At 41.8% G+C, this 21,033-nt stretch overlaps 2 protein-coding genes across 5 annotated transcripts in view; both read right to left on the bottom strand.

Annotated features, from left to right (window-relative positions):
• Window positions 1-2,873: 2,873 nt before the first annotated feature.
• On the bottom strand, window positions 2,874-9,008 carry atoh1a (atonal bHLH transcription factor 1a). Its single transcript, XM_085294683.1, has 2 exons — window positions 4,868-9,008; window positions 2,874-4,598 (listed from the first exon to the last, which is right to left on the bottom strand). Exons 1-2 carry the CDS (start codon window positions 5,139-5,141, stop codon window positions 3,751-3,753), a joined length of 1,122 nt encoding a protein of 373 aa, XP_085150809.1. The 5' UTR covers window positions 5,142-9,008; the 3' UTR covers window positions 2,874-3,750.
• Window positions 9,009-9,700: 692 nt separating this feature from the next.
• Window positions 9,701-21,033, bottom strand: part of grid2 (glutamate receptor, ionotropic, delta 2) — a 548,235-nt gene continuing 536,902 nt past the window's right edge. The window contains exons 16-17 of one of the 4 annotated variants that reach the window (XM_085294682.1): window positions 14,040-14,311; window positions 11,263-11,507 (exon numbers count right to left, since the gene is read on the bottom strand). In XM_085294682.1, coding sequence (XP_085150808.1) covers window positions 11,402-11,507; window positions 14,040-14,311 — 378 coding nt within the window. In that variant the 3' untranslated portion in view covers window positions 11,263-11,401. Of the gene's footprint in view, window positions 11,508-13,104; window positions 14,312-14,707; window positions 14,806-21,033 lie in introns of all 4 variants that reach the window. The other 3 variants (XR_014894671.1, XR_014894670.1, XM_085294681.1) reach the window with 3 other exon arrangements.

Genomic DNA, 21,033 nt, shown 5'->3' with positions numbered 1-21,033 from the left:
ATAAAGATCAAATAGGTGTTTAGTTATTGTTGCGTGTGTGTGTTAGCCCTTTACAGTTGGTTAAACCGAATAGAAATTAAGTTATTCCAACTTTTGATTGCCCTTACTCTCATCCTGTTCCCTGTTGCTGCTCTTCTTCTCTTTCGTCCCCCCCACCAGCACCACACACACACACACACACACACACACACACACACACACACACACACACACACACACACACTCACTCATTGTTCCGTCTCTATATCTGCCCATGGTGTCCTCACTCACTGCCCTCTCTCTACCTCTCTTTCTCTCTGTCTCTGAGACAGCAGATGGAAACTATGGCCCAGTTCTGCCTTTTGTTCTGGGTCCCCAGAGAGACCAGTGGCTTTTTGGACAGCACACAACTCGGCTCCCCATATCTCATACAAAATGCAAGTGCCTTTCTTTTCATTAAAAAAAAGTTGGGGAATGCACATTTTCTGAATATATTTATAGAAATGAGCACGAAGGTACACAAGCCTCAGATGCATTGACTGTTTATCATCCCAGGACTTCACTGGAACTTTTAAACTTCTTAATGCAGGAAAAATAGAATTAAAAAATAATTATTTCATTGATCCCTGCTGATTTAACCAGTTTGCACAAAACTTGCACCTTTTTTTCAGTGTTATGCACTGTGCATGATGCATTTAAGTTTCTTATTCTTTTGGCATCTGCAGAGGTCGAAAATATGTTAAAGCAGTAAAGACAATGTGCAAAACTTACATCTGAGTTTAAGCTTTAGCCACAAGCAAATTAAGCTCTATGTGCGTTTGTTGTTCTGTTTCTACTTTTTGCTTCTCCTTTTACTCGCAGCAGTATCCACACGCGTCAGGGGCCCCATTCTCCCGAACTCTGTTTTTTTTTCTTTCATAACGTCCATGCATTAATAATTAATGTGCCTGAAACAGCGAGACCTCCACCTGCCTACCAGCATCCCACCTGTTACAGATATGCTTTTTTTAAAATGTTTTTTTAAACTTTGTATATGTTTGTTTATAGAAATTTTAACCCTAATGTAGCCGAAAAATTGTGTCGTTTTATATTAAGAAAGAAGTCAGCAAATTACTCTACCCTGCAAAAAATAAGATAAAATAAAGGTATTGCATTATTAGAAGTCGAATCCTGTGGTTTCTGCGGTAAACCATCAATTTAAATCCAAATAGCCTGTCATATTATAGAAACTCCTCGGAAAGCTCAGCGGTTGTGGGTTTCCCAGTTAAGCCTGAGTATTTGCATAGCCCATCAAGCATGAATGCTCTAGAAATAAAAACAAACTGCTTCGCTTAAACATAAAGCGTCGGGCGCCACATTCTTTGTTGTGCGTGGATGTCGTTTTACAGCTAATCTCGTTTCATTTGTTTACTTATTTATTTGTTTTTATCTGATTCAGACAGCTGTTAACATTGCGCTGAATAACGAGAAGTGTCAGTGATTCTTTGAACCCGATCCTAGACCAGAATTTGAATACTTGTTGTGGCCTCATTCTAGTCGGTTACGTCTTAAACATCTCTGCGGGGGGTTGGTGGTTACACAGATGATCAGTGTTACTGTTCTGGCTCTTCTGTATCCATTTGAAAAAAAAAATGTTTACGAAACTTGAGCTCGCTTCACCGCAAAACGAACTCGGCTCAAATTGCTGTCCGATCATACTCGGATACAGCTCTAGCTGCATAAATTCTTTTAATAATTTAACACGGATTCCTTATTATATTCCCCTTTATTCCCTGCCTTCGAGGGGCGAGCGCAGGGGCGCAGACTGCGATTGGCTCATAACAGTGGGTGGGAGACATAGCAGTGACAGGTAGCAAACAGGTTGCTCACCATCATGAATAATTTCGAAGGTGCCTATTTTGCTCCTCTCCTCTGTAGCAGGCACCTTTATCCGCCAGGGTTTTTAAGCATTGTAGTAAATAGCCTGAAGAAAGAGGGGCGGGGGTGGAGGGGACGACTAATTTGAGCCTGAGTCACGCAGCAGCCCAGGTTGCCAGAGCCCGCGCGAGCGGGGTGCGTGCGTTCCACGTGCGTGTTTGTCTAAGTTGACGGAAAGAAAGAAAGAGAAAGAAAGAAGCGGAGGCGAAGAGGTGTACACGTGTGTCAGTGTGTGCGTGTATGTGCGCGCACCCGTGTGTGTGCAGGCCTTTCTTTAATGGAGAAAAGTGTGTTCCCTCTCGAGTCAGGTCCTCGGGGACACGGTGGGGACCCGTGAGCGCTCACCAGCTGACAGAGCGTGCTTCACTGAGGCCATCCAACACCTCGGCCCACGAGCCTGCCAACAATAGCCTGAAATTAATGCACATTCCCCATTAATAAATCCGATATTCACCAAATGGACAGCGTGGCAAGAGTTCAGGAAAAAGAAAAAAAAAGTTTGTTTCAAGGAAGCAACAGACTGAAATTAATTAAAGCGAACTTTTCTGTGTTGAAGAAGTCGATCACTGCAACTTTGGAGCACAAGGTGCAACAAGCCAGGGGGGGCGCGTGTACCTGCAACATATGCGAGCGCGTGTTTACATCACATTACATAAGAGAAGCTCAAATATTAAAAGCGTCTATAATTAGACATAAATGCGTGTTTAAATTTGTTTTTTTCCTCCTATAGCTTTAGGGATAAAATCAAACTTCTTGGCCTATTTGTATTTGCCTAACTCATAAAACCTATGGAACCAAAACTGACGTTAACGTTATTTTATCGATTCAAAATTCGTTAAGGTTTATGCATTATATGCAAGAATTAGGCAATAAAACGTTTTGGTGCTATTTTACTTGGAACTTATCCATAGAAATAAAGAAATTATTATTATTATTATTATCATCATCAACAGGGTCACAGAAACAGAGACATGACATTTTCGTTTGCTTTTTTTTTTTTATTATTTCCAAAATCAAATTAACATAACTAAGAATGGCGAATGATTGCTTTTTTCCTGGGGCAAATTTAACTTAAAAAAGCAAATCACATGAAACATGGGCTATGAGCAATAAATACATTACATACAAGAACAAAAACAGTTACCAACCAAAGAAAAAAGACACACAAGCTGATGTGAAGATAAAAAAAAAGAAAATACAAAAGGCGGCAGCAATGATGGCTACATTAAATAGGCTATTTGTATGGAGTTGGCAGCACTACACTAACAAACAAAGCAAACCTCTATTTTTATATTTATGGTGTGAAAACAAACAAACAACAAACAAAGCCTCTGGCTCTTATAGTTTAAAGTGCACATCGTGAACTTTTAAAGTTGCAAAACAAAATTCATTTTTACAAAAAAAAAACATAAATCACAACAAAACTCATTTCATAGCTACAAAAACGTATTTACATTATCAAATATAAGCAATTATCCATAAACTTGTGATTTTTTTGTGGAAGACAGCTTTTTGGTTGGAGGGACGTGGGAAATACCCGTGGCAGTGCTGCGCGCGACATGGCAGAGGGGTCTTCCAACCACGTCTCCATGGAGACTGAAAAATTATAGGATAGATATTTATTGGCAGAATCGAATTAGGCCTTACTCACATTTTTAAAAAAGATCTTTAAACGATGCAACATGTTAAATTAAACATTAAACTTCTTTTTCTTTTATTTGCAAAAAGCAAGAATTTCTCTTACAAACGCATTTCGTCAACGCAGGACTATCGCTATGATTGACACGTCTTATGGACATTACTTCACTGTAGGCTATAGAGAAACTTCGCTATACTGTGTCTTTATGTGGGAATTTAGAAGGAAATTGTGCGGTGATGGTGTGAGGGCAGCTTCAGTTCTGAAAGATCGTCTTCTTCACTCGAATGAAGCTCCATCGCTATTTCATCCGAGTCACTGAAGTGGGAGTGCGGGGAAAACTCTCCGTCGCTCCGGGGAGACGCTTTCCTCCCATTTGCAAACTGCGAACTGCCCGCCCGAGCAGATGCCGAAGGAGACGGGGAACACATCGCTTTTTCAACTCTAGTGGAAAACGAACTTTCGTCGAAGGAGGAACAGAAGGGCACCCCGCTGATGTGCACAGGTAAGCTGCTACCTGAAACGGGCGCAGGGTCCGCTGCTCTGCAGGTTGAGGGAGACTGAGAGGCCCTGTCCTTCATCCCGTCATAACCAGCGGTGGACGAGAGCATAATGTCACACTTTGGCGAGCTGGTGTTGTTGGAGATGTCGTTATTACTGCTGCTGCTGCTGCTGGAGGAAGAGGAGGAGGACACTGGACCTTGGAGAAGCTCGGCGAGGGCGTTGATGTAAATCTGCGCCATCTGCAGAGTTTCATACTTCGAGAGCTTCTTGTCGTTGTCAAACGCTGGGATGACGCTGCGCAGCTCATCAAACGCATGGTTGAGCCCGTGCATTCGCCTTCTCTCACGCGCGTTGGCGGCCACTCTCCTTTGCCTTTGAATCCCATTGACAGGCTTGTGGGAGGGGGCTCTCTGTCTCACGGAGGCCTCCTCTTCGGGCCCGGTGAGGGTGCCTTTAAGGCGACACAACTCCCTGACTTTGAGAGAAGAAGACGTGAGGCTCTTGGCAGGTTTTCTGTAGCTCTGTGGGCTGGGATGGCCTGAGGAACCCGGGGAGCCAGTCTCTGAAAAATGAAAAGAAATTAAGCTACACTCTGGGTTGTGAAAAAAGCGTATCAGTACTATTTTAGACAATAAACTCGTTACAACTTTCCAACTGCGCAAAAAACGTTATAATTTACATAAAGGCAGCGCTCCTTCTGTTTATATTTAACTTCCAGAGCTTGATAAATTACATCAGTTACCACCAATAGCCCCTGCTGCCTGTTGCATGAGCCGGTTTTTAGATAATAAAAGCTGCTCAAAAGTTGCACGCACTGGTGCTGTTCCTCACCGTGGTAGGAGCCGGTACTCGGACATGGCGAGTGCCGCAGGTAGTCGGGTGAAGTGGCGTGTGCCGCACAGGTGCCAGAAGCGGAAGCCAGCCAGGCGCGTGGGTCGCTATCGCTGTCCACGAGCGTCAGCCCAGGTTCGTAGCGGGACTCCTCGAACTGTTGCTTCCCTCCCCTCTCCACCTCTCTGGGGCTCCCACAACTCTGCTGCCGCGAGTGCGTGGCCGGCGCCTCACGTGCGCATTTGCTCCAGCCCTCCACAGTTAGGACATCCATGATTCCCCCCAAGAAAAACACTGTGGAGAAAAAAAGTTATCGGAGGCACGCACAGCTATGTTGTCTCACCGTGTGAATGTGAGTGTCGCGTGCGAGACTCCTTCTCTGGTGTCTCAAGGCGCGGCGTCGGTTTAAAAAGCGGCACGCGCCTGGAAGCCCCCCTCCTCGCGTCGGTCGCGTGTTGACGTCCAATGAGAAGTCTCGGTAAAGCCCGAGAGAGGCGATTATGACCCCCCGACGGTGGACTGTTTATGATAACGTTACAATTTAAGGGGGTGTTTAACACAAGGGAGGTAAGGGGAACCTCCCACAGGACGCACGTGCAAGTGATGACGGTTTTTAGGTGAGGAGCGTGGACGGGACAAGAACACCTACCTGCTTCTGAGCCCGTGTTACATCTCAGGAATGACGCAGAGTAGGGAGAGGGTTAAAGAGGCGCATGGCAAGGTTCAAGTGGTTAATTTGCTACCCACGGCTGTGGAAGCGGCGACTCGGTTAGTTCATTTAATGCTTTCCACTATAAAACCGCTTCAGCCAAAACCAAACTGCTGGATTTCACCAGTAGCAGAAATGAACAAAGTTGAGGAAGAAAAGTCGTGGGTAGATGAAGCGTGACCAAAAGCCAAAAAAAAAAAAAAAAAAAAAAAAAAGAATGTAGCGGTTCCTGGGGCTCGCGCGCTCATTCATTCATTCTCAGATCATCTCCAGTTTCCATTTTTCTTTTGTAGAGGCTCTAAAACCTTTTGATCCAGCTCTCGGAACCGCCCTTTCGGTAAAAAAGGGCTTCACAGGGAACGGAAACATGAGTAGGGGTCTCAACACTGTTTCCATACTGACACAAGTGGCGCGCAGTTGAAGGGTTCTCTCGCGCGCACACACACACCGACGTTATTGCCAAACTTCACCATGCCTTCTATAAGATAGGCGACCTTTAGAAAAACGAAATACGGCTTTTAAAGCTACAGTTAAAAAAAATCAACGGGAAGCAAATTGAACCACGTTCAGTCTGATGATCAAAGGAGCCGTGCTTACCGAGATGTAAACTTTAGGCATCTGGCAAAATAGCAAGAGGGTGATTGCTGATGGGAAATGGGCTCAGCGCAGTCAATTAGAAGGATTAGAAGGATATGCACAAGATCGGTGTATGGGACACAAAGATCAAGAGATGCAAACCCGAATGTAGCTGCCAAAGTATCCTGGTAATATTAAAAAAAAATCTAACCAAATTCAAATGAAATAAACTTATCAAATAATAAAAAAAAATAAAGAATTCTTTTTTTTGCGTTTTCATTCATAATCCGCGAGATATCCACGACACAATATATGGCAAGGAATTGTGTGAAGGAACCCCATAATTTCAGAGATAATCCGACATCAGTCTTTTCCATTTTTTATTCATGTATTCATCATGGGGACGTCTTGCGGGCTAGAGGTCTGGCGCCGAGCGTTTGCCCCCTCTTCCCACCTACGAGCCCCCCCATCTAACGGGCTGTGCCGGGCTCCTGAAGCTACCGACAGGTTGGATATTGTAGCTGACGATTATTAAAGTGTCGCAGCCACAATGGAGACTCTATGTTCCATTGGTCACGCCTGGGGGGCTCCTCGAGGGAGAGTGGCGGGCTCCCATTCCAGTGCGCGAGAGGAGTCTGCGTGCTGCCCCTTCTCATTCCCATCTCCCTGGAGACAGGGGCGCGACGGGCACGAGACTGGGGTGAGGGGAGCTGGACAGGGATTTCAAAACGTATCTGCGTTTCAACTAAATCAACTAAACCCGCATAGATCAGGGATTGCTTCGGATGAAGTAATCTTCTAAATGTGTAACTTTAAAATAGGAAACAACGGAGGGGAAGCTTCCTGTTCCCGAAAAATGAAGATCATGGAATTTAAATACTTGATGTTTTAATTGGAACTCACTGGAACTCATCCATTTTACCTACAGGAGCTGTGTCAATAAAACTCGAAATTAACAGCATTTCAACTAGACTCCCTTCATTATAGCTAAACCAGTATAGACTTAATCTTTAGTAAAATCATATTTAACAAAGCTTTGTGCGTGTCTATATTATTTTCTTGAGGCTTCTCATTAAATATATAGAGATCTATTACAAGTTATATTTTATGCCATAAAAAGAATCCATAGTTGTTTTAGAGTCTATAATCTATATGCTTCCTCTTCAAAAGGGTGAAATGTGAGTGGTTAAGTCTACATTAAGTTGCTTACAGTGATCTCAGACCTTTAGTTCAAATTTGCTGTGGCTCAGCTGTGTCCATCACTGTCTTCCATTAATTCTAATTAGCTCTGGGAATGCCTGACAACCATTCAACTCATCACTGAGTGCTAACAGTAAGTTCAGAGAGACACTTGTGGGAGCTATGTAGTGCCACTATCTGGTTCACAAAGGCTATTGCAGTGTAATGCTCCAGTGAACTTGACAGCAGTCATCCTTAGCAGGATCTCTATCCAGCTGTTAACAGCAGTATATGGGCCTTTGAAGTGATAGCCTATATAGGAAAGACACAAAAGCTTAGCTCAGGCTTGAACTTCACACGTATTCCACACATGAAATGAACTCACAAAACATTTGTATCCACTTCTATCATGATTCTGATATCCAGTATCTGGATCAACGCTGCCGTAAAATACATGAAAACGGTGAAAGCTGTGAATTTAAATCTTTAGATGCTTCCTTTATAAGAAAAAAATGTGAAGAGTTTTCCCTTGTGTTGGGAACCAGGAAGTGATATGTTTAGTGCAGTGTTTCTCAGTCTGTGGTGGGATTTAGAGCCACTGCAGGTGGGACACAGCCAAGCATGTTAGAAAAAAGCAAAAGTGACACTATGTAGAATTACTTTTTTCCTCAGAAATAAACAATAGTTTGCTGATGTTACTGTGCTAATGTTTACATCACAGAGAATTCATCTGGTTGTTTTTATATTGTAAAGAATTGATGAAAGTCATGGGGCAGGGGGAACATGCCAAAATAAGTTTGAGCACAGCTGTTTAATGTAAGGAACGATAAATATCCTCTTCTTTAACTAATTATTCACAAACTGTTGTGTTTTTTCATGTTGAATTTTGAAGTGTGACTTTCCTCTGATGGTTGTCTACATTAGCAAAGACAACAAATACCATCCCACTGTAGAAAACCTGTTTATTAGACAAATTATACACAGAAAGCTTTGCCACTTGTAACAGAGGCCCCAGTTTGTTCGGTTTTTGAATAATATGCAACACATACAACAAAATAGGCCTATATTAAATACTGTACATCATAAATTTTTGAAAATTATCAAGTAAATCCTGTAGTTCTATGTATGAAATTAAAAATGTTAACAGATAGCAAAACAGCAAGTTTGTGCATGCTTTCTTTTTAGTGAACTTGCCACTTTTCGTTATTTAGCTAGCAAATAATAAAATGAACTCAGGATGACATGAGAAAAGCAAACGGTTCGTGTGTGTTCATGTTTACCATGGGCAAGACAAGGGAAAAGCCAAATGCAGCAATGTGACTGCTCAAACTCAACACCAAAGCCCAATGTGATATACTCTTTTCTTTTTGTTAAACAAAAATAGCATTGACATGTAAAATATACATTTTTATAATGTCTCTTTTGTTTATACTAAATAAAAATTTTTAAATGTCTGTGTCCTATTTGTCATTCGATAGCCATACTGTAGCCTAATATAAGAAAAGAATGCCTAAGAACGCTTGCTTCAAAACACTGTGGCGTGACTGAATTCTCTACACACAACATTTTGCAGTTTTAGTTCTTTAAGATAACAAACTGAAAACTTGTTCTAAACAACTATCGTTATCAATTATTAATACAGCGTTAGTGAAAAAGGTTTGGTTCCGTTTTACCAACCCCGCCCACCCCCCTCCCGTGACCCATAAAATATTCCTTTAATGCTCTCAGTGTACCATTCCCCACCCCAAAATGCACCTTAATGGTCTCATTTTAATTAATTGGCACTTAAAAAAACAAACAAACAAACAGACACACAAACAAAAAGTTATATAAACAGTACCCTTAACATGAAAAGTATGAAACAGAACCGCATTTTGGACTCGTCTCGCAAAAGGCAGCCATTGAGTTGTGATGGCCTTTGGATCTTCATAACTTTCCCATCACCCGCAGCACAACCACTGATCTGTTCTTCTTAAATAGTCCCAGTACACTGATATATTGGGTTTAACTGGAAGCTGGGAGGTTACAGCGAACTAGTTGTCACGTAAGGCCTGCACTGAAGATGCTGTTGCAATGGCTTCTCCTCAACACAAAATAAAACTCCATTTCACCACTTGAACCTGATAAGAAGTGATTCATGAACTTGATGACATTACAGAGTGACATTTTATCTTTTTTTAAACACCCGAGCCATGGTAGCACTAAAAGTAAGCAAAACAAAGAAAAAACAAAAATCAAACGTCTGAATGACTTAATGATGCAAAACCAGAGACTACAGCACTCATTTAGCAGTTTTTCAAAATTTGCTGAAAAATAAAAAAACAACATAGACAGCTTAGAACAATGTTAATTTTTTTTCTTGTACTTCCTGACCAAAACACATTCCACGCATTAAAATCTATTTTTTTTTCCAAAAACAAAATTCAATAAAAGACATATAATAAGCATAAGCTTTTTGAAGTCTTTCAGCTTGTCCTTTATGGGTTTTTTTAGTTTTTTTTTTAAGCTGCTTTTTACTATACCTCTTAGAGTCAGATTAGAGGATCTCACCTTGACTTGAAAAGCAGATAGCACAGTACAGGTGAGAAAAGAAAAGGTCAGATCTACATACAATCACTTACAGGTCTGTGGGCACTGGTACAGTGCAGTGGGATTGACAAAGAGTTTAATGTGCATCAGAATGGTGAAAACAGTTTCAAGCTGATGCACCAAAAAAAGAAAAAAAATGGCAGAAGTAGTTTAAGATTGATGCACCAAACTGGCAATTTCTACAGTGTCATACTGTTGCACTGTCATGGCATTTCAACAGTTTCCAGATCGATGCACCAGGAAGGTGTCGCTATGTGTTCAGCCTTCTCTTTAGTCAGGCCACAGTGTGGACACCATCTTGGAGATGATTACAGATTTAGAGCCCCAGGTATTGGTGAAACGCCACCAGAAAAGAGAAAACAGCGTGAAAAGGCAGAGTTAAACTGGCGAAGTGGATTCTTCCAATATTCATTGAGTTGGGGCCTTTTCAAAACACTACACGGGCTGTGTACTGTATGTATTCCGAGGGCCACTGACAAAAGTATATGTGTTTTATATACCTTCACAAAATAACAGCCCCATAATTGCTTAGTAGTAGAAGCCCCCTTGAAGTTGTTTCATGGCTAAAGAGATCACCAGTCATCCACAAATGACAGCCCTGGAGCTAACAAGAATATAAGAGTATTTCCTGGAGCTGAACTAGTATAAACTAAACCCTCCGAGACGGGAGTTTAGATAGTAATAGGAGTCAGGTTGTTTCATCAGATCCCGTAACATGAGGCAGATCCCATGTCATAAAACTGATACAATAAAAAAAACAAGATTCCCTTTCACACACATCTCAAAAATAATCCCCCAATCACAAGAACAACAACAATAAAGCAAAGAGTCAAGCCCCCTCCCGCACCCTTTCCCCTCTTGCACCTCACCACCGTGGTTTGCACAAATGAGGAACACCCCAACAGACTTCCACCTCCTTTGACTTCCCCATGTATAAAATAGACACCCCTGGAAACACCCCAGCTGAAACTGAAAACAGAAAGATTCCTATGTACACAGATCTCCACCTTCTGACTTTCGAACTTAGCCACATCATATCTGTTCTACCACCTATGACTGACTAGAACCACCTCGCCTCCTCCTGCATATAACTCTTCTTCCTGAAACAACCTTAGCAACTCCTCATATGGAGGTGCCCCTGTCTGGATCATTGCCATAGCCAAAGTTGGGTCCTGGACCTGTGGGCTGGTAGGGAATGGAGGACATTGTTTTAATGGGGCTGCGGAAGAAGCCACCATTGGGGGCCCTCTGCCTGAAAGGGCCCATCCCACCAGTCCGGTGGTCCTGGAGGACACCCCCGCCACTGCCACCGCTACTGAAACCAGCAGAAAATCCAGCGGCGGCTTTGGCAGAGAGGCTACGGCTTAGGGTCTGGATCTGCTCAGGGATGAAGGTGGTGGTGGTGATGTGGGTGTTGCGGAAATCGCTGATCTGCTCAAGCGCCTGGCGGGCAGCAGGTAGCGCATCCATGTCAAGGGGTGTTAAATCGACGGAAGAGGTGGAGAACTGCTTGTGGGGGCTTTCGTCCTCGGTGCACAAGCTGTTAACCCGGCGGTGTAGGTGCTCCAGGTCGATCTCCTTATCGTCCTGTAGGTGGGGAGGGGCAGGGAAGGAGTAGAACGGAGAAGAGGTGATGGTAAATGGAAAGAGGGGAAAATGTTAATGGGAAGTGAGGGAAAATGGAAGAAGACGTTTGAAAGGAAAGGCGAGTAGGGATGGGATAGAAGAAAGATCGAGGGACAATGTTTAAGAATGGGAGATGGAGATAAGGAGATATGGAGAAGGACAAGATAAGAGGAATGCAAATGGGAGGGATAAATTGAGGAAAGTTGGATAAAGGAAGAGAAGGAGGTAAAGGGAGTAAAGGAAAGGAGTGAGGGTAGTGCAAATACAGGAGTAAGGAAGAGAGGAAGAGAACAACAAAGGAAACAGAGTATGTGCAGAGAGGACATAGTATGGGGTGTATTTGTATTCAGCAAAAGGGATGTCATCCATCCAACCAGTATAAATGGTTATTAAAAATAATAGTGAAAGCAAGAGAAAGGTGTTAGACAAAGCAGATGGTGAAACGATGAGGGCGGGACAACAAGCAAACATGACACACGATTTCAAGTCGTTGTATTTGCAATAGTTCAGCACAAAAATGTTTTGATGGCCACAGGGAAACATGGATTTGGCAGGAAGCGGGGAGAGCAAAAAGAGAGGAGGGGAAGGATGGAAGGGAAAGATAGAGAAGCACACTCTGAGCTGTGGTCAGGATATTGGAAGAGAGAAACATACACACACTTGTACAAGGTCTGTAAGGGAGTGCAGATAATCTGGAATACCAGCAGGAAACACACTGCAGTCATGCTGTGTGCTCTGTGATTCCAGGGTGTTAGGTCAATTATCAAGCAAGCATTACCATACATTATCTACTTAATCTTCAAATACAACTTATTCTATGCAAGACAGTTCAAATGTTGGACAGTACCTGACTTTGTCTTATGTATTTTACCTGGTTCATTATGGCCACTTTGATAAGGAAAATTCACATTGAGATTAACATCTCGTAAATTTGGTACCAGGCCATAATTTATTGCTGAAGTTCTTCTTTTTTAGGATTGCATCATTAACTTAAATCAAAAAATGTCTAACAATTAACAATCTTAACAATTCCACTTGAAACACAGCAAATACATTAACTTAAGCTTTAACTTAACTTACAGTATCAGTTAAATGAAACTTATAAAGAAATATGACTATATTCACATTTACTTATATGATAACTTATCCACATAGTCTAAAAAATGGTAACACTCAGTGAGAGGTGTTTCATGCTTTTACTGCATAGGGTAGGGTGGATAGTAGTGCAGGGGAGTTCAGTTTGCAATGAATGAGGTGAGCACATAGACGAGAGAGGGCTCAGGTGAGCAGAAGACAGTGCTGGAGAAGTTTCCACAACTTTTACGTTGTTCATTGTCCACAAACGTGCCAGTGTGCTTCTGTAGGTTTTTAGGTGGTGAGATGAGGTAAGGTTTTCTGTCTCAGAGGTAGGTGAGGTGGGAGGAACCACATAACTTGGATGTTTCATTTTTGGTGTTTTAAATTCCAGGGTAGTATTATTTAGGTAACGTCATACAGGGTTTTTGTGATGATAGGAGTCACATTAATACAGGTAGGGGGGATAGAGAGTTTTACTGACCGTGTCCTTTGGGTCTGGGGGATTCTGGAGGGGGCTCTGGCCCTACTGTATGTAGTTCACAGGACGAGGGGACCAGGAGTGATGCCCCATCTAAAGGAGGGACAGTGGGAGGAAGGAGAGGACGAGGGGGCGCTAACGTCTGTCGTGAAACTATCATACAAACACTAAAAGTTTGAGTTAGGGGACATCAATGGGGCAGTGTTGGTACAGAAAGAAATGCGGGGGAGTTGAAAGAGAAGAGTGAATCACAAATGGTCAGCCTGCTGTCTGTGAAAGGAGACTAATGGGTAACTGGGTGAACAAAAGGGACTGAAGCAAGGAAAAATGGAAGGTTTCTTTCCTCTTTTTTAAGAAGATCCCAGAGCCAGATCTGACTACAAGATTATGTTATACTGTGAAGAGTGTAACATTTCCCAGCATCACAAGATCTATTATAACATTACATAAGATATAGCAACACTAAGTCACTTATTAAGAACTATAATGGCCTATAAGTAAAATAATTAATGTAAAACTCAAATTTTTCAGTCAAGGCCATATTTGAAGAACAATGTTTGGTTTAGACAGAATATTTTGTGGCTTCATTTGGGATATAAAATGTAGCAAAAGTCTCTGTGACCTAAAAATAAACACTTCGCTGACCTGACATACACATTTATCTTAGAAAGATGGTGCTTAATTTGCCTCAAAATAGAGCGACAGCACCCTCTCGTGGTATAAAGGCATGATTGCACAGTTCAGCTGGCACCATGCCAGATGACAAAACTTTTTTTTTTCTTTAAAATGAGGTACTTCTGCATCCGGCATTTGCACCATTCTTCCTGATTTTCATTATATCTCTTAATAAATAATCATTCATATTGACATTTCAAAAACACACAAGCATTAATAACCAATTATATATATATTTTTAAATCTTCTATTGTATATATAACCTTGGGGTTGGAGGTGAGGTGGTGAAGGTTGTCATTCTCATTTTGGGGGTGAGCTCGGAGGGGTTTGTGGGTTCGAAAGAGTGCTGGACAATCAGGGCGCAGGGAATGTCACAGCATGCTGGGGGCTGGTAATGGGTGGCTGTAGGGGCAGTGGTGTTGGCAGTGTTGGGGGTCTGGTTCTGGGTTTGACCGCCCAGGGCAAGGGGGTGCTCGCTGGGGTTGTGAGAACATGGATCGGCAGCTTGCCTGGCAGATGGGCCATCTGCCTGTGTCTGGTGTGAGTGTGTGATGTGCAAGCGCGTAAGTGTGTAGGTTTGAGAGAAGAGAGACAGAAAGAGAGCGGTGGAGTGAATCATACGCATGTATGTGTGTTTGTGTTCATGCAAGTTGAGTGAGAAGATTAAAACAAGAACCCCGCCAAGGAAGAAGCCAAATTGATGCACAGGCAGACGAACGGAAGACGGGCAGAGACGGAGAAGGGGATGAGTGACAGACAAGATCAGGCAGATGGGAGGACGGTAAGGTGGAGGAGAGAGAGAAGGAAATTGGAAAGACAGATGGGTGGGGGGTGAGTGAGAAGAAAGACATGGCAGTCAGTCAGCACACACAGTTAAGCAGGTCGCTCTGTGTTTTGTCCTCAGAGAGACATTCACACAGTCGTTATATACCTGGAAAGGGGAGATGTTTAAATGCCATTTTGTATTGCTCTCTCCCTCTCTCTCTTTCTCCCCCTCGCCCGCTACACCCCTCAACACAGAGTACTTATCTACAAAAACAAAGCAAAAAGGCAATATGAGAGCTTTGAGCCACAGTGACACAGATCATTGTGTAGAGGTAGAACAAGAAGAGTGGCAATTCCCATCCAAACCACCAAGAAAAAACAAAAGAGAGAGCGATAAGAAGTCACCTGTTTTGTGTGTATCAAAGAACCTGATACACAAGGAAGTGCCAGCTCCTCTCATGCTAAATCTACACAGTCAAAACCACAGATGTTACCATTATGGAAGAGTTCTGACAGTGATTGTGATGTGATTTCCGAAGTTCCTCTCAGATTTGAAGTTTTGAAGATTGAGTCCAATGACAGAACTCTTTCATACAAACCTCTGGTTGAACATATATATGTGTGTGTGTGTGTGTGTGTGTGTGTGTATGTGTGTGTATAGGCAAAAAGGGGTAAAGCAGCACAGCCACCCTGTTATGAATGAAATGGGCTTCAGACACTCATCTAGAAAGAGCTTGTCAAAAAAAGCATCAAGAGCAACTTCTAAAGTAACGTTAAGGGTTGATCAGTTTTAGCCACCCTTGTGACCATTAGCACATAATGAATTCAGAAATCATGCCTGTGCCTTAAGAATGAACATGAACTGCAGTCATAACTCATTTGAGAAGAGTGAATGACTGTAAAAAAAACCCCCAAAGAACTGCAGGAAGGACTTGCAGGGAGACTGTTAATACACAGTCATACAAACTCCCCTTTATTTTCCCTACATAATATCCTTTTTAAGTGTGCTCAGGATGAAATTAATATCATTGGTTACTCACACGAGTCAGGCCTGTGGAAGTGTGTCTTTGTGTATTTGTGAGTGTATAAGCCCGATTTAAAACAAAGAAACAAACAAAAAAAAAACCTCTTAAGCAAACTCTATGCACAGAAGCAGGCTCATAGATAACAATGTCAGCCATTCCACAACACAGAACACAACAGCAGCATGAACACCGACAGCTCACAGTCAACACAAGATACAGCGTATAGTATGAATGTGAAGGCATGTAAAGACATGTACAATATGTGATTATGCATGTTTTAATATTTATAAGAAACACAGAGACACAATTAGTTGTATTAGTGTTTGAACAGTGAATTGCTGATCGTCAGGTATGCAGAAAGCTTGTATGGCTGTAGGTATGTGCAAGTGAAGGCGCTGCGTTGGCCAAATGTTTGATGGATGAATGTAGTCATGATTTGTGCAAGTGATTACTTTTTATGAGTGGTTTGCATTCATCATAGGGTGCTCATGTGGCCCGCTAAGAGCAAAACAACCCGATTCTTCATTGCTGCTGGTGAATGGACGTACACCCGGGCCAACGAAGCATGTTTAATACAAATTGTATACCTTGATTTTAATGGGTTTTTATGACATGGCATATCTTACGCAAAGTTTGAGCATTCGTCACTTTGAGGCAAGCCTGACATGATGGAAGAGGTGAGCTAAAACCGAGGCAGCAATGACATGTATGCATGCACGCATGAGGGTGAACTCAAAAGATCTATTTAGGTGTAAAGGAGGCCATGTTCATGTATCATGGGCGACAAATCTGGATTTGTCTTTGATGTTCTTTAATCAGACATGATTACATGTATAAGTGCACTTTTTAGTACAGAATCTGGAGATGTTTGTCTCCTTTGACAAACATCTGTGGGAGGAGCGACCTATCTGATCACCCCAGTGACATATTTACACTTAGAGTGTTTCTCAGTCGTGTTTTATCTTTTTTCACTTGTAGAGGAAATCATTCAAACCACCGGGTGGCAGATATCAAAGTGAATTCTCTATAAAGATAGTCTATAAATTGTATGCTTACTGGACAGAGTAACTAACTGTGTTGGAGTAGGGCAGTGGAAAGAGTCCTCGTGCCAAGTCTGCACTCCCAATGTATCTTTCAGCTGCCAGTGCATCTTACTAAGCCAATTTTTCTGTGCCCACGCATAAAGAGTGGGTCACCAGGCTTTTCCTACTTTATGTGAAGCTTTCAAAAATGAACAAAGAGCCACACGCTCTTGACCCGTTGTAATGGTTTCAAGTGGTTTCAACATTCACTCTGACAGTAAGACAGAGGCCATCAAGTTCTTTATTTAAACTGTTAGAAAGTAAAGCATGGAGTTAATTACAAGCTTTATGGCTTGATTCACTTTATTAATTTAACTTTTGGAAGCTGACTTTGAACGCACTAGGCTTACTCCACTGGCCATGACTAAGGCCAAATTGCATGCAGATGCAGAGATTTCCCAAGTCGATAAATTGCAACATATGCAATTTATCTAATTAGCTGCTTTGAAGTTGACTTAAATTTGTCTTCCTTCCTCCACTGAGTCAGGACATGCTGCAGTGGTCCCAGCTTGACACTCTCCTGTTCTGTTCTCAGCAACCGTCTTTGCAGCTGGCTGCCCGTTTGAAAACACTCTGCACAGATGGTGATTTGAGATCAGAGTGTGGCATTTGCACAGTTTTTGCAAGACACGAAATACCATTTCGGCCAAATAAAAATGTCCAACGAGGCGAATTCTATTTTAAACTTACCTTTGTAGACAAATATACATTTTTCTTCATGTTTGACTATGAAAGCTCTAATGTTCAAAGCTGCGGTGAAACATAATTATCTGATAGTCATATATGGATGCACATAGTTCACACGTAGGGCCAGTAACTCCTCAATGAATTTCATGTTTGGTGAAAAGTGATGGTAGAAGCTGCGCGGAGAGTGAAAATAGAGAGCTTGAAAGACAAGTTCACATCCTGCCTACATTTCCCCCTCCACGTCTATCATTGAGTGAGCTGACCACGCTTGTTAGATTGTTGGTTTCAGAGAGGCTGCGAATGGGAAACGTGTAGGTGTCGAAGGTTTCAGATGCTGTTCGATGATCCGGCAGGCACTGCATTTGAAGCATACTGACTCCTTTATGTTCAGCGGTTGCTCTGGGCAAACCTTGAGCTATACAACAGCAATCAATAGGTCAATGCTGTGACAGGGTGAAGGATGAATGTCAGGGGTCAGCCATCAAAAACAATCACGGCTGACTGAGCCAACTTCATTTCAACACGGAGCCGGTGAATGGACTATTTTAACGATGCTCTATTAGTCTGGTCTTAACTTTGATATCCCATCTGTTTGCTCCCACTGCTTTACGAGGGCTTTGTTTTGATTCACAATAATATCTCACTCCCTCATCTACACAACTATTGGTTCTCACTGACATATATCCATTATGGTTATATAACATCCATATTAAAGGGAAAGTGTCTTAACATGTTAAATATAAGATCACCAGATCCAGCTGCCACCCATGACATGCATCCAACTAAATTGATAATAATAGTGAGTTCTCTGTGACTACCTGAGTCCTTGATATGTAAAACCTTTATTCTCCACAAAGAGAATCAAATGCCTGCTGTCCTTCCTGTCGTCATTGACGCGATTCCACTCCCGTGTTCAATCTGGGGCTGATTCCACTGGCTGCTCTTAGTGGTTAATGAAGATAGCAGGGGGGTTGGGGGTGTGTGTGTGTGTTTGTTTGTGTTTCAGCTGAGCCACACTGGGCTTAACATGACTTTGGGTCAACTCAAGGTTTGGTGTCTTTGTGTCTGCTCAGTGGCAGACATGACTACTGGTCTGAATGACAGATTAAAGCTGCTAACTGAGCCGGGAATTAGAGGTAGGGGGTACATTGTGTGTGAGTGTGTATTTAAAAAAAAAGAGAGAGAGAGAGCTAGAAAAAAGCTGACTGATAATAAACAATGAAACATTGGCATCTTGACTAACTGCCAATGTTGCATATGTTGCCATCCGACGCATGTTGTGGAAGAAGAGCTTACAATTAATAACTGTTTTTTTTTCTTATTAGCTACAATGCTTAGGCAGGAACTCAACTAAGAAATATACCATCTCTGCCTCACTTACATCTAGAATGATCTCTACATGAGTGCAAGCATGCTGGGTAAACATCTAATACATTTAACTTGATTTACCAAAGCAATTAGATGATAGAAAATGAAATTACAGCCTCAGTATAGAAGAAACTAAATAACAGTCAAGCAGAGAGGACTGCAGTCAACATGTTGCTCTATTTTCACCGCAGCTTGTAGTCAGCTTAATGACACATTATACCAGATGCATGGAAAACTTCCCATATGACCTTATAGCTCGCTCTTACATATTCAGAAAAGAGCACAAAGCCCTTCATAACATTAGCAAATCAAGCCTTAAATTGATTAAGTCTTTAAAGAGGAAAGAATCAACACTGAGACCGAATGTAACTGTGCAATTACATTGATCAGTGGACGAGGAGCCTGAAGGATGTGTAATAAACACAACTAAACATTTGTTCCCATTGAGCCGTTGCAGGTGCTATATTGGAGTGAAGTGAACAAAGGTGCTATAAGTCCAACTTTCAGGTTTTGTGCCAAACAGTCTCGTGCACATTAGCCGATGAGGCGCATTGTTCAAACAACAAAACACCCCTCTGCTCTCCTCTAGTGTAATTCTGCCCTTCATGTTACAGGACATCACCATTTAAGTTACTAAATTACCATAACTAGAGAGAATTTAGATATTGTAGCGATGCAGTAATTTTCTGATGACATATCAATGTTCTCCACATTCACTTAATGATTTATAGAGTTTTCAAGCTAAAACTTTCAACTAATTGACTTTCCAGATGAGTAGTGTTATTGGTGTTTTATCATGAAAAGTAACCTGAACAGTCTCTAAATCATCCTGACTGTACAGTCACAGTTTCCACTACCCCTCTATTTGTCATTTTTTCCAAATTATTCTTAGCGGAATTTTAAATTAGCGTGACACCGGTGATTAAGGAGAGGGGACAGGCTTCTTTTACTTGTTTCTCGTCTTCAGAGTCACGCAGATAACAAATCAGTAGCCGAAGACATTTTTTTTCCGCAGCCCAAACATCAGTAACACATTATGTTAGACATTTCAAAACACCTCTCATCTGACTGCCAGTAAGATGTTTTTATGATGTTCTGGTTAAGAATCAATTTAGCATGAGTTTTTTTAAACCATTACATACGGGTTAACCTTAACCTGTCTTCATTAGACAGCCTCCTGAGAAAGGGGGGAAAAAGCAGCTGTTTGAAGCTAAAGTAATTTACCTGATGGGAAAAACATTTTCAGCTAAAAATTAATCTGTGCTGCTTCATGTCTCACTCTAATTTGCTGCAGATGCAAAAATAATAAACTTTTCAGCAAAAGTGAAAATATTATTTCACACATAGTTACATTTCTCTCAGTTCATCAATGGCATGTTTTGCATATGCATATATACTTATTAACAATTTCTCCTTCTGTTCTGGCAAACTGAGTTCGTGGATAAATCAGCACAGTGGTTGCAGCAATAGCTATCGCGTCTTTAAAGCAGATGAGCCTGATGAGTCTGTGTCAGGGCAAATTGTTGGATGCCACCAAATGTGGCATCAAAAGTAAAATACTACCATTTGGGCTTTTCTTTGAAGATATCAGCAGTTTTATTAATGAGGGAGCAAACAAAGCTACCATGTCACACATACCGCAGGGTTCCTACCAGAAGAAGATGTTACCAGAGTCATTTTGATTGCCTCAAATGATATTCCTGCTGAGGTGATCAACCACACACAGCCTGATTGGATATTTCACAGGGTGCTGCTGCTAATTTACAAGGTGGAGTGTTGCCACTGTTTAGTACGCTGGTATAAATATCCATGTTTAATACTGTGAGTCAGTGCTTTTTGGTCTGCAGCTTTCCAACAGGCCCTCTGGCTGTTTCTGTATTCTGCTTTTAACAGTGCCAGTGTCCTCTTTTCTCTCTCACAAAATATTAACTTAAAAATAAGTGGTTGATCATCCTGTTGACACTGATGCATTTGTGCCACTTTTATTTAGCTAACGCGATCAAAAGACCATTAATTAAGCATTAAAAATGAGGTGAGATTTCACAGGACAGCAGCTGTGGGAAACTAAATCCATTATAGGGCAAATATTCTCTAATTCTGAAAGAGTATAAAAAGAGTAATGACAACAGTTTATCAATAACCTGAGTCCAAACTGGGGTTGTATGTTTTGTATCAAATCCTGTAGAGGCTTTTGTGATGACAGAGTTAACCAGGCGTTGGTGCACGTGTGTTGGGCTTGCGATTTAACTGTCAAGATATTAATCTACTTGGACGTGTCACCCAGATCGTTGTCAGTTATTAATATTTGATTTTATTTGACATCACTATAA

This window comes from Mchenga conophoros, linkage group LG12, assembly GCF_057382185.1.
Source record: "Mchenga conophoros isolate Kocher_MC1m ecotype Shallow Benthic linkage group LG12, M_conophoros_male_GT1.1, whole genome shotgun sequence".
Taxonomy (NCBI): Eukaryota; Metazoa; Chordata; class Actinopteri; order Cichliformes; family Cichlidae; genus Mchenga; species Mchenga conophoros.
The sequence above is the reverse complement of the archived record's forward strand: the minus strand, read 5'-3'. Positions and strand labels throughout refer to the sequence as shown.

What these genes read in the sequence shown, in the direction of transcription:
- atoh1a (XM_085294683.1), bottom strand. Translation starts at nt 5,141, where the DNA reads ATGGATGTCCTAACTGTGGAGGGCTGGAGCAAATGCGCACGTGAGGCG. An exon ending in GAGTACCGGCTCCTACCACG is followed by an intron (nt 4,599 to 4,867) that starts GTGAGGAACAGC and finishes TTCATTTTTCAG; the next exon opens with AGACTGGCTCCCCGGGTTCC.